The sequence below is a fragment of the Desmodus rotundus genome, chromosome 2 (genome assembly GCF_022682495.2).
Source record: "Desmodus rotundus isolate HL8 chromosome 2, HLdesRot8A.1, whole genome shotgun sequence".
In the NCBI taxonomy this organism is placed as follows: domain Eukaryota; kingdom Metazoa; phylum Chordata; class Mammalia; order Chiroptera; family Phyllostomidae; genus Desmodus; species Desmodus rotundus.
Genome location: NC_071388.1, coordinates 117052964 through 117066936, shown reverse-complemented (window position 1 = coordinate 117066936; position 13973 = coordinate 117052964). Strand labels below are relative to the sequence as shown.

The 13973-nt window shown below is 36.5% G+C and overlaps 1 protein-coding gene across 4 annotated transcripts in view; it reads left to right on the top strand.

Annotated features, from left to right (window-relative positions):
- The window catches only part of EPB41L5 (erythrocyte membrane protein band 4.1 like 5), a 166350-nt gene that overhangs the window by 65042 nt on the left and 87335 nt on the right, over positions 1–13973 (top strand). For 3 of the 4 annotated variants that reach the window (XM_045203052.2, XM_045203051.2, XM_024569625.3), the window contains exon 16: positions 204–319. In XM_045203052.2, coding sequence (XP_045058987.1) covers positions 204–319 — 116 coding nt within the window. Of the gene's footprint in view, positions 1–203; positions 320–3537; positions 6353–13973 lie in introns of those variants that run through there. The other variant, XM_024569626.3, reaches the window with a different exon arrangement.

Genomic DNA, 13973 nt, shown 5'->3' with positions numbered 1-13973 from the left:
TATTATTTGAATTTTCATAGCGGTGTAACTGGGACATTTTTGTGCATTTTCTTTTTATCTCTAAGGTGGTATATAATATTAAAGCATTTGTTTACATTATATTTGCTCACTGTGCACATAGTATTTCATTTAATGTTCTTTACATTGGTAAAGAGATCTTTTATCTAGGTAAAAGAGATGATTTTTATAATTTGTGTTCAAAGGCTTGGGGTGTGAGATCTACTCTGCTTGTGGCTCCTTCCGTTCCCTCTGGTGCTGTGCTGGTGGAGATAGAGAATCTTCCAAGGAGTCCTGGAACAGACCAGCATGACAGGAAATGGTTTGTTAACTCCTTAAACCAAAATAAAATACTGCTTGCTTATTCATAGTCTAAATGCCCAGCTATAATCATAGAGTACTTTAAATATGATTGAAAGCAAATTATTCATATTTGTAAGCTGAAAAGAGTCATATTAAGCAGTTATTGGGATGAGGAAAAAAAGAGATACAGATGAAGAAGCTTCAGAGTGCAGCTGTCTAAATGACAGACGTCAGACAGCTCTCCTTATGTTGGTTAGCATGATCTGGGAGTGGTGGGGGTTGGGGTTCTCTGTTAAAATATATTACAGTGATAGTCACTTAAACCTTTTCCCAGGTCCATAAGGAAAATATTCTTGTTACATGTTATTCTGCACAACATGGTGCTACTGCTTTGGATGTGTTTTCTTCTTTAAAGACTGAAGATAAAGCCAAAAAGGAAACATGATCATAGTCCAATAAAATAAAGTGTAAAATATAAAATACTCCACTTGAGGGATGGAGAGGGAATCTGATAACAGGGAAGAGATTTCATTTGTTTAGGTTTCCAGGTTTTTTGTTTCTGTTTTTAGACTAATAGTAAGTGTACAAATATGGATACTTTGTGACTTATTGGGGTTAATCAGTGGGTTGATTCTTTCCCAATTAATTGTGGCTTCGAGGGGCTCCTTGGGAATTATGTGATTGAATGGTCATGTTAATTGCATCATCTGTTCAAGTTTTGCATCTATTTATGAAATGAACTTTAATAATTCATAGGATTTTTCTCTTTTTTTTTCTTGCTCTTAGTTTGTTTACTACCTGAAATCTAATGACTTTCTGTGGTGATCTCAAGGTTTTGGTCAGCTTTCTGTGCAACCAGTTCTTCTCCATGGTGGTGGGTCAACAGTGGTTGGTGATCATTTTCAGTCTTTCCTATGTAATTGTGTTTCACTGTTATTTTGGCTTAACTAATTGCAAGGTGCTTTGCTCTTGATGGTTGGTCATATTTTTACTTCAGTTCCAGATAACTTGATTAGTTTCTGAAATTGAGGAGATCCACCCTATTTTTCTTTCTCTTTTTTTTCTCTTGAGAGTATGGTGTGTATATTTGGGGGGGAGCAGGGGGAATCCGTGTGTGTGCATGTGGGCGCAACATACTTAAAATATAAACAGTGAGGCTTCTAAATGTCAAATTTTAATCTTTGTTTTAAGCCATTAGAAGTTTCTTCAGTTTCTTACTGAAAACACAGCTCCAGTAAGCAGCCATGTTTTTTATCTCCTTGATGTTACCACCAAGTCTATTGGCAAAGAAACATAGTACTGAGACTTCAACTATAAAAGAACTCCTTTAATAGGTGCTTACCTTTTATATTAATATGGAACAAGAGTCTGGTTTGTTTGCATCCTGTATTATGACACTAAATCCTTCCTGAGTTTTCCAGCTTCTGTGGATATATATTTAAATCTGTTTAATTGATTTGTTAGGCATTACTTAGTTCCTTTAATGTAGCCTTTAAAGAGAGAATATTGAATTTGGGAGTATTGACTTAAAAGAAAAATGAAACATTTGGAGCTGTGTGTCCTTTCTTCATGTAATTGTGCTGAGATTGCCCTTGCTGAAAAGGAGTAAAATGGTGACCTTTAAAACCTAAAGAGTATGTCAACAGTAGCATGGAACCGAACGCAGAACCGACATGTCTTGGAGTTAATGGATTCCCCAGCCTGAATTTAAATTGTATTCTGCATTTCATTCTTTGTTTCTGCATGCTTTGATTCTTATTAATACTTTTAAATGAATATAAAAGTCCTCCTTTAGAAAGTGAAACATTAATAAAATTTTGAAATGCTCCCTAGGTTTGAGCAGTTGGGCACAATAATGGACTATTCTGTTCCTGGCAGATAACTTTTAACTAATTTAATCTAACCCTACTCCCTGTTTTCTTTCTAATATCTTCTAAATGAGACCATTATTTCGGTGAGTGATTTGGTATATCGGTAACTTAGAATTATCTAGTAAGTATCAACTTTTGAGAAAGGTTTTTTTTTTTTTTTTTTTTTTTTACCCCTAAGTCATTTATAAAAAAATTGAATAGTATTTGGAAAATCTTGTATTTATTGGGGAAAGCATAAACCTAATTTAATGTCCTAAATTTTCAAATACTCTATTTTGAGGGTAGCGAATTATATGGGTTAGATCTGATGAACAAATTGTATTTCAGTTGCGGGAAAGATGATTTTATTGTAAAAAAGACTTTCAAGTTTGTTCTGAGAAATTCTTTTAGCCAATTGTCTTCAGTTTCCCCAAGGAAAAGTAGTGAATTCATGTTTTGGTTGACTTAGAAAAATACTGTATTTAAATATCCTTAGATATCTTTTATAATTGAAGTAATCTTTTTTGTCATTATCTTAAATATGTGCTGCCCTTTTTGCCACGTCATAATACCTCGATTTTCTGAACCTTAGCAAATGTTTCCTTTCTACCGGAGGACTCTGATAATCTCTAACCAGGAATTGCTTGTATGTGTGTTTCACTTTCATAGTTCTGTAGGCCTATTCTATAGCATTGTGCTTAAAAGGCATCTCATACACTTACTAAGCTATTTCTTGGAGGGGGCTTACAGTCTCATCCCATTATCCATACCTGTTGAATTCCATTCTGAGCTCCTGTGAAATCTGATTATAGAAGGAACAATGGTTCTTTATTGTAATTGGGAACTGATGTAAAATTAGATGGCCTCTGAGGATAGACTTTTTAAAAAATGTTCATTCTGAATTTTGTTTCTTGGATTTCAGTTTTGTGAAATCACGTAATGTGGGGAATAATTTTTATAATTGCTCTTTTTTATATGTGCCTTTGTCCTTATGTAAAATTGTCCTATCAAATATTTGAATTAAGTTAGATTAAAATATTTTTTCTTCTCATTACAACCTCAAACATTTCTGCCTTGATTTTGGTAGCAACATCAGGGACACATAAAGAGTGTCTTGCTGTCTGTGAAATTTTGTCTTTATTTAATTCATTTAACAGACTGATTACCTATACATATTTTCATGTAAACATTTCTCATTACATGTAAATTTATGGGATTTCCCCACCTTTGTTATTCTTGAATGAATGTGCTTGCATGGAGATTTCGATAACTACTTGTAGCAGTGGTGCATGCTGGTCTCATTGTCTTTCTCCTTTATTACCTCTTACCAAATTTCTCCTATTCCTATTGACTAACTGTGCTCCCCTCCCACTCCCCAACCATCCAGGCTCTCTGCTGCCAGTGACTGCAGTCAACGTGGTGGAAACCAGTGGAACACAAGGGCCTTGTCCCCACCCCATCCTGTACATAGAAACTACACTGACTTTGTCCATGAGCACAGTGTGAAGAATGCAGGAGTCCATCATGATGATGTTCATTTTCCCAGCCATGCAGCCATGACTGATCTATGAGTGTTAAGCCTCTTAGGCATTGGGACTCTTTGTCATGAAAGTTGGTGGTATGTGTTCTCTAGTGTTTATAGAAGATTGATCACTTTAGGAGAATTTAGGAGAAGTTATTTTATATTGAGCCACTAGTTGTGTGTGGTTTTAATAATTGATTTCTGTGAAAGGGAAAAGGATCTGAAGAAGCTATACGCTATCAATGGTAATGACAAATGTTTTTGTGTGGAAGGGTATGTGTATCATTGTGATTTTGGAAAGGTTTTTCAAGATTTTAACATGTTAATGTATACCTTCTCCTGGACACCTTATATGAGTGATGTGTTTATAGACAAGCTGCCCATTTTCACCTCGCCCTGTGCTGTCCTAATAGATTGAGGTTAAAAGAATCAGATACACTAAAAGCACACTCACAAGGTACCATGTCCTGGCACGATATAGCAGTCTTTAGTGATATTTTTTCCTACAGTAACCCAAGTGCCTGAGATTTTATACTTTTAATTAATACAGTGTTTCATTAAAATAGTTATTTTTTTAATAAACAAGTATTTTAACTTACCAAAGGGTTTAGAAATCACAGTAATGTGACTTATGTAGAGAGGTAAATCTGAGTGGTTACTTTTGCATAATTCACTAGTTAACCAGTGGTTAACTGAATGGTTCCATTACTACTGAATGGTTGTACAAATGGAAAATGTATTTACTTATATCTTTTCAATTTTTTTTTAATCTCTTGCATCTGATAGACTTCCCAGGTTTGCAATAGCCTCATAATCTGGCCCTGTGCAACCTTTAAAATAAAAGTCTGAAGCCAAAACTATTTATCACTTTTAAATGGATTGTATATATTACAATTTTTTGATCCTTTATGATCTCCAAAATGTAATTATCCAAGCTCTTTAGTGTAATTCATAGAGCCAAATCAATGGGGAAAAACACTTTTCTGATGTAATGGGAATTTATATAAGGGAAGCATTTCTTTGGATGTTTTTACAGTTTTTAAAAATTTTAACAATTTTCAAACTTTTGAAATATATGTAATTTGCAGATATAATTCGAGAATTCATAACACTTACAGATAATGAAGCTTCATTATAAACAGCCTAACCAGATTATCATCCTGCTCACCAATAGTCTTAACCACTCTCTGCTAGGTAAAGATAAAAGTTTCAGAGGGCTTTGTTAGTGGACTGTTGGTTGCAAATATAATATAACTTGTTAATAGAAGACATAAGTTAGCAGAACTAAATAATATTTATAGGCAGGTTTTCATCATATATGTAAGGCATGGATGATTAAGGCATTCTTTAATGCATCCTCTAAATACAAACAGATCCATATTTTAAATAGCCCAGCTCCCTACCACAGAAGTCTGTCATTATTTAGTGTCCTTAAAAATGGTCACTGCCCTGGCTTGTGTGGCTTGGATGATTGGAGTATCATCCCATAAACCAAAAAGTTGTGTGTTCGGTTCTTGGTCAGGGCACATGCCTAGGTTGCAGGTTTCGTCCCTGGTCAGGGCACATACAAGAAGCAGCTGATCAATGTTTCTCTCACAATCAGTTTTCTCCCCTCTCTCTTTCCCTCCCTTCCCTTCTCTCTAAAATCAATAAGCTTGTCCGCAGGTGAAGGTTTTAAAAAAAATGGCCACTAATGTATGTTCCTCCTGGTTATTTTAGACTTTACGAAGCTCAGGTTACAATTGTCAAGTATGGTTGATGGTGGTATATTTCTTAAAAGAAGGGAATTATTTGAGTCCTAACATTTTAAACATAGAAACCCTGGTTTGTGCCATTCAAGGAAAGACTTCATGGGTGTGAATATGATTAAGAACCTACCATTTCTATAATGAAAATGAAAGAGGCATAATAATAACAAAGCTTTTTTGGTCTTTTAGAAAGTCCCAAGGCTTGACTTCTTTCACTTTAAAACTAATCTTGAAATATGAAGGTCAGTCTCATAGGATTCTTAGCAGAATCCTAACTTTGGGAAACATGGGAGGATTGTAATTAAAGAGTAAGATCTTCAGTTTATATTGAAAGTAGTCATATCTATACTTACATTTTGAGTTAATACTGTTACATTTAAGTGATTGAAAAATCACATCATGATTTTGCTTTCTTTGAAAACCTTATTACATAATAGTTCATTTGTAAATTCCTGATAGTAGAAACTGGGTTGGAGGGATGGTGGAGAGAGAAGGCAGCAAAGAAGGTGGGGGTAAGTAAAAGGGTAAGACTGGGTAGTAGTACAATCAAATTTGTCTATATTATAGAAATTTCCATGTGCTCTGGATTTCATATCATATATTGTGAATAATTCTCCTCGCTGATATTTTCAAGATGGATATTTATGTTTCTAGAGCTATGAAGAATTAATAGGTAGATCAACCTAAATTAAGAATATAGTCATTAGCCCTGGCTGGTGTGGCTCAGTGGATTGAGCACTGGCCTGCAAACCAAAAGGTCACTGGTTTGATTCTCAGGACACAAGCCTGGGTTGCAGGCCAGGTCCCCAGTAGGGGGCATGCCAGAGGCAACCACACATTGATGTTTCCCTCCCCCTCTCTCCCTTACCCTCGCTCTAAAAATAAATAAATAAAATCTTTTAAAAGAAAAATTAAAAATAAATATATAGTCATCAACCTGTTTGTACTCTATTTTATTGTGCTCAAAAGGCCAGTGATCATACATCCTAGATTAGAGAACAAATATCACTATCTTTTGATCAGAGGAAGCCATCACCACAGAACTTCAGGATCATGTGATTCAACTGCCATGCCTTGGCTAATTTTATTTAACATAATTAATTTTCATATCTTAAGTTAGGTTATGCTTCAGCCTAATGGTTACTGAAAGAAAATCTTACAGAAACACAGGAAAGCTAGTGACCTTCACACTTTCACACAGGAAAAATAAATAAGCTTTTTAAAAATCATTATTTCTTTTGCTACTGAAAACACTTCAATGGTATTACCTACTTCTGATAATCTAACTTTCCTGACCTTGATAACGTAATTATAGATATACTTTTAAATGAATATACAGAGAAAAACTATTTGTCCTACTATGTTTATGTGTATATCTTAAAAAGGAGCTAGTATACAAACATTCTAAGATTATATCAGTATAATTCAAATCATTTTTTTGAAGGAGGGGGCTTTTTAATTTATTTAAATTGTTGATGCAGAAAATATTGTACATTTGGGTAAATCTTTATTGTTAAAATTGTTCATGGTGTAATAGGTGCCATATAAATATGTCAAGATGTAAAACAGGTGTCTCCTGAATAGAGGAAGGGGCGGCAGCTTGTTTCATAGGATAAAACAATTAAGCTAATTATGTGAGCCTTAATTATGGTAGTTTCTCTTATTTACTAGATTTTTGCATATTTACTTGGTTAGTGTGCTAATAATTATTTTGATTATCAACTTTGCTTTGTACACTCTTATGTGTCCTGATATGTCCTGCATTTCATCTTTCCATCTTGCCGAGACAGGAAAAAAGACGAACGGGGTAAGGAATGGAGGAGTATGGTATCTTTGGGTTTCAGGAGGAAGAAGGTTGTGGAGACAGTTGGCTTCACAAGCATAAGAAGACTAATTCTGAACTTTGATCCCTTTAACTTCCATGTGTATTCACAGATGTAAACTGAAAACGGTGGGAAGTGATTGATTGTCCCACGTCAGTGCAGCGTCTTTTGATGATGGAAGTGGTAATTGTTTGAAACAGGGTACTTTATCTGTTTTGGTTGGGACATACTCTTAATTTCTAAAACATATTTATTGCTTTGAAAGGCCATTATCTTTTGTCGGAAGCTTTGAAAATAATTTCAAGTTCTTTTTATCCTTTGTGTGTGGTCTTGCAATATACATGGATTTGCAAAAACAAAATCATCTTGCACCAGTAACACTTAATCTTTTCACCACCACAAACTTCCTATATTTTAATATAAATTACACCAAAATTTAATATCAATTATTCCTTGCTCCTGGAATTGTTGTGAATGCTTGCATATAAGATGCTTTTACATAAGAGGGAGAATTTGAAGGTGCTTTGGAGATGGGGAAACCTGTCTCTGTCCCTCTGAGTGTGTGTGTCTGTGTGCCTCTGTCTCATGTATAAAATGTGATTTCTCATGTCCTTTCTAGATTCTGTGAGTCCTGTGAATTTATGTATAGTATTTTTCCTCAGCTCCCATTTTTTGAAGAACATAAAAACTTCTCATCCTCTCTTCATATATTGGGTTGGCCAAAAAGTTCATTTGGTTTTTTTCTGTAAATTGTCTGTATTAGCACTTAGTTGTCTTTAACTTCATTTGAAACAAGTTTTTTAGATTGTATTGTGACAGCTGTCATACCAGTGTACATTAAAAACAAACTAATCAGACTTCCGGCCAAGATGGAGGTGTAGGTAGACACACTCTGCCTCCTGGCACAACCAAAACAAGGACAACAAATTTAAAAACAAATAACAAAAAACTGACAAAATCAAACTGTATGAAGTCCAACAACCAAGGAGTTAAAGAAGAAACATTAATCCAGACCAGTAGGAGGGTCAGAGACAGGCAGTCAGGTAGAGAGGATGGCGGCAAGGCGGCAGCTGGTGGACTGGGCAAGGTGGTGGCCTGCAGACTGGGCGGTCCCACATTCATGTGCAGATAAACCAGGAGGAACAGCTAGGGAACCAGACAGACCACGCAACCCAGAGTTTCAGTTCAGGGAAATAGCGTCTGACTGAAAACGCCTGGGGGGGTTGAGGTGGCAGTGGAAGAAACTCCCAGCCTCACAGGAGAGTTAATTGGAGAGACCCACAGGGTCCTAGAATGTACACAAACCCACCCACCTGGGAATCAGCACCAGAAAAGCCCAATTCGTGGGTAGTTGGGGAAGTGATTGAACACGAGCAGAGAGTGGAGCAAGTGACACTTCCCTCTCGGAACCCTCCCCCACGTACAGCATCACAGTGCAGCCGCATGGGTTGCCCCACCCTGGTGAACACCTAAGGCTCCACCCCTTACTACATAACAGGCACTCTGAGACAAAAAGAACGACCCAAATGAAAGAACAGTTCAAAGCTCCAGAAAAAATACAACTAAGCGACGAAGAGTTAGCCAACCTGTCAGATACATGGTTCAAAACACTGGTTATCAAGATGTTCCAGGAACTCACTGGGTACTTCAATAGCATACAAAAAGACCCAGGCAGCAATGGAGGTTGCATTATGTGAAATAAAAATCTACAGGGAACCAACAGTGATGGGAAGGAAACCAGGACTCGAATCAACAGTTTGGAGGAGAACGAAGAAAGAAACATTCAACCAGAAAAGAATGAAGAATCAAGAATTCAAAAACTGAGGAGAGGCTTAGGAACCTCCAGGACATCTTTAAACATTCCAACATCCAAATCATAGGGGTGCCAGAAGGAGAAGAGGAAGACCAAGAAATTGAAAACTTATTTGAAAAAATAACAGAGAACTTCCCCAATCTGGCAAAGAAATAGACTTCCAGGGAGTCCAGGAAGCTCAGAGAGTCCCAAAGAAGTTGGGCCCAAGGAAGCACACACCAAAGCACATCATAATTACATTAGCCAAGTTTAAATATTAAGGAAAAAAATCTTAAAAGCAGCAAGAGAAAAGGAGATAGTTACCTACAAAGGAGTTCCCATTAGACTGTCAGCTGATTTCTCAAAAGAAACCTTGCAGGCAAGAAGGGGCTGGCAAGAAGCATTCCAAGTCATGAAAGGCAAGGACCTACATCCAAGATTACTCTATCCAGCAAAGCTATCATTTAGAATGGAAGGGCAGATAAAGTGCTTCCCAGACAAGGTCAAGTTAAAGGAGTTCATCACCACCAAGCCCTTATATGAAATGTTAAAGGGACTTATCTAAGAAAAGATGAAAAATATGAACAGTAAAATGACAACAAACTCAGACCTATTAATTGAACCTAAAAAACAAAAAACAAGTAAACAACTAGTACAGGAATAGAATCAGAAATGAAGAACACATGGAGGGTTATCAGTGGGGGGTGGGGGGAGGGAGGGGGAAAAGGGATAGAGAGTAACATAAATGGTAGGTAGAAAATAGGGGGAGGTTAAAAATGGTATGGGGGAAATGGAGAAGCCAAAGAACTTATATGTACGACCCATGGACATGAACTAAAGGCGGGGGGGTGGTGAATGCTGGTGGGAGGGGTGTGCAGGGTGGAGGGGAATAAAGGGGAGGAAATGGGACAACTAATAGCATAATCAATAAAATATATTTTTTAAAAACTGATCAAAATTGGTGAATATTTATGTAGCCATTTTAATACTGAAGGTGGAAGAAAATATATAACATTCTCAGCATATTATACTTTATTATTTTGAGAAAGGTAAAAATGCAACTGAAACACAAAAAAAGTTTTGTGCAGTGTATGGAGAAGGTGCTGTGAATGATCGAATGTGTCAGGAGTAGTTTGCAAAGTTTCGTGCTGGAGATTTCTCAAGCTGGATGATACTCCATGGTTGGGTAGAACAGTTGAAGTTGATAGCATGAAGTGGAGACATTAATTGAGAACAGTCAACATTATACCACAGAGGAGATAGCCAACATGCTCAAAATATCCAAATCAATAAAGTTATTGGTGAAAATGAAAAATGTCTTTTATTTTACAGAAAGAAAACAAGTGGACTCTTTGGTCAGCCCGATAAATTAACTTCTACTTTAGTCACATGAAGTCATTGTGAGAATTCTATCTTGTTCAATTGCTGTTAACCTTAGTGGTGTAGATACTAGGACAATAAGCATGTCACTTGCAATAGAAAGTGTGTCATATAACTTCATTTCTTCAATTCTTGGCCATTGCTAATGTGCAATGCAGGTTAGCTGCTTGGAGCTCTTTGGGCTGGTGGGGAGGATTGTAATATTAGCCTTAGAGAAATAGTGAAGAGAAGATTTCAAGAGAAATTGGTGAAAGGAAAAAGTATGTGTGGCTTTTTTAATGATATTTTGTTTTTATATCAAAGCAGGAAAACAAGTGTTCCTATTTTCCTGAAGGAATTTTTCTTACAAATTTTTTTATTAGAAATTACCTAAGCCTGTGTGTTCCTGACCACAAGCTGTGGCCTTAGTTCTAGGTAATGGTGCTCGAATGAACTTTTTACATTTTGTTCCTGAGAACTGGCCAACATTTTGTTTGTACTGGCATGGAGAGGGGATATCTGACTCGGAGAACAACATTCTCCAAGGAGTGTCACTGAAGCCTCCCTTAATGGTGTAATAAACTTATACTACCTCCTCTTAAAAACAGGTTTAGCAGCTGCAGATCTTATTTTTTGTTATTGAATGAATTTGTCTGTTTTGTTTCTAACTACATAATTTTAATAAATAAAATCAGATATACCAGTGTATCGTTAGGATTTGTAAGAATTTGCAGATTATCTAACAAAAGTCTCCTTTACTGACTAATGAGTGATTATTTTTAATATTAAATGAGTAATATTTTAAATAATTAGGGAAGGAGTAAAAGAAAGTGAAAGATAAGAGATGATAACTGGATGATTATTGTGGCTGATTTGCCTTGTGGAACTTAGAGAAATTGCGGAAAACATTCCAAGATGTAAAATACCATTACACAGAAGAGTTTCTTAAAACTGTGTTTGTAGTCCGGCCATTAGCTTCAGGGATTATTTAATTATAAAGTCCCCAGGAGTTTGGAGGTAAGACCTATATTTAACAATTTACATTCTTTAACATTAATTCTTTATGGAGACACCATAACCAAAAACCTTTGAAAGTTTTTGGAAAGACCTGGGAAATACAGGTACCCTAGAATATCCAGGTTATCAATTTGATTGGAACTTTATAGATTTGTACGGTTAAAGGTATTTGAATAGGTTGGAAAGGCATTGAAGTCAGTCTGAAAAGTTTGGATTTGGTAAGGAGGCCTACGTCAATGTTTGCAAGTTTTAAGTAAAAGATTTGGGGCATTTTGTATTAATATTCTTTTCTAATTCACCTCATTATCTTTTGAATACCTACCAGAGGACCTCCTTACACATAATCACTTCTGATGAATTCTTTGCAGGTACCCTCAAACTTCTTGACCCTAACCCTGTTGTATACATCTGGTGAAATCCAAAACTCTACTGTGCATATAATGTAGATGGTGAATATGCAATGTCACATTGTTGAATGGGCTCACTTTACGTTTAAGCCTCTAAGGTCAAGTAGGCCTTCAGTGCTGCCTGAAATCCTATCGCATTTCTTTATTCATTCTCCCACTATGCTGGCAGCTGTTTCTTCTCTTTCAAACCTCCATCACCTCCTCACTTCTCTCTTTACTCCTCACTCTCAGCTAATGACCTTTCTTCCAATATTTTACTGAGAAAATCAGCAACTAAAAGAGATCTTCTGTACATGCCTACCATCTTATTAGTTAACTTATCTCCATTTGGTCATACTCTGCTTTCCCTTCTGTTGTTCTAGGTGAGCTGTCTGTGCTCTTGTTAAAGTCCCATCACTCCACCTGACTACTAGATCTTGACTTTCACCTACTCAAGAACATCATTCAGCAATTCTACCTTCTTGTTCTGTAGCATCAGTTTCCCTCTCTACTAGAATATTCTCATCACAGAAACAGGCTATTAAAAAAACCCTCCCTAAATCCACCTCCTCTTTTGACTATTGCCCCATTTTTGTTTTATTGATAGCAAAACTTACAATGAAAGAGTTGTCTATACTTACTGCCTGTTTTCTCATTGTATTTTGAACCCATTCTAATCAGACTTTGTTTCTGCTAAGCTAATTAGTATGATGGTGCAGGCTGTGCACTGCATGAGTGCCACATTCAAGACAGTGATCGCATATTTCTGACAACAGTTCTCCAGTAGATGGCACTAAATTTCATATTCTCATAAAATAAATGTGTGAAAATTTTGCAAGAGATGGTAGTAAAGTGTCTTCAAGAGGGGCACTGTTTTAATCTGTACAGAGGCTCTGCTTGTCTAGTAGGGTTATGCTGTCATTCACCAAAATAGCTTCATTAGTTCACAAATGATCTCCACATTTCTAATCTCACAATCAGTCTTAAATTATTGGCATTTAAAGCAGTTGCTCACATCCTTCTTCATGAAATGTTTTCTTCACTTAGCATAAGGACACCCTTGCCTTTTACTGACTAACCTCACTAGCCATCATTTTCAGTCCCCTTTTATTAGTTTCTCTTTATGTCTCTAACCCCCTAAACTTTGTCTTAGGACCTGTTCTGTAATAACTCATTTTCTTAGTAATATCATCTAGTGTTACGATTTTAAATATCATCTATACACTGGCAATTTTCCATTTTATTACGAAATGACTTTAGGCTTATAGAGCAGTTGCAAAGATAGTGCAGAGAGCTCTCACAACGTCCTTCATTAGTTTCCCCTAATGTTGACATCATACATACCAGTGGTACAATGGGACTGTTATCAAAACTAAGAAATTAATGGTACGAGAACACTAACTAAACTATGGACCTAATTCAGATTTCACCAATCTTTCACAAATGGTCCAGGATCTGATTCAAGATCCTATGTTGCTTTAGCTCCTTCTGTCTGACATTTGGGCATTCCATTTCCTTGATGACCTTTTGAAGAATACTGGTCAGATACCTTGTAGTTCTTCAGTTTGGATGTATGTATGTGATGTTTTCCTATGATTAGATTGAGGCCACTGATTTTGGGGGAAATACTAGAGAGTCGTGATACTAAGACATCTCAAATTTAATATGTTCAAAATGGAACTACTGATTGTATTTTTTAATCTCTAGATTTTTCTAGATCAGTAATTGGCAGTTCTGTTTTTCCTCTTGGTAGGCGAGTGTCACAGGCTCCACCCCAGACCTACTGAATCAGAAACTGGAGGTGAGGCCCAGCAATCTGTTTTTAACATGACCTCTTGGAGATCATAGTGCACACTGAAGCATACTGGCTTAGATCATAGCACCTAGTCTCTCTCTTTTTAAAAATTGATTTTAGAGAGAGAGAAAGGGGAGAGAGAGAGAGACTTTCATTTGTTGGTCCACTTACTTATGCATTCATCCGTTGATTCTTGTATGCACCCTGACCAGGGATTGAAACAACCACCTTGGTGTACAGGGATGATGCCCTAACCAACCAAGCTACCTGGCCAGGGCCTAATAATTTCTTGACTCTTTGTCTGTACTCAGTCAGTAAATTCTGTCAGTTCTCCAAAATATATCCACAATCTATCACTTGTCACCATCTCTTCTACTCCCA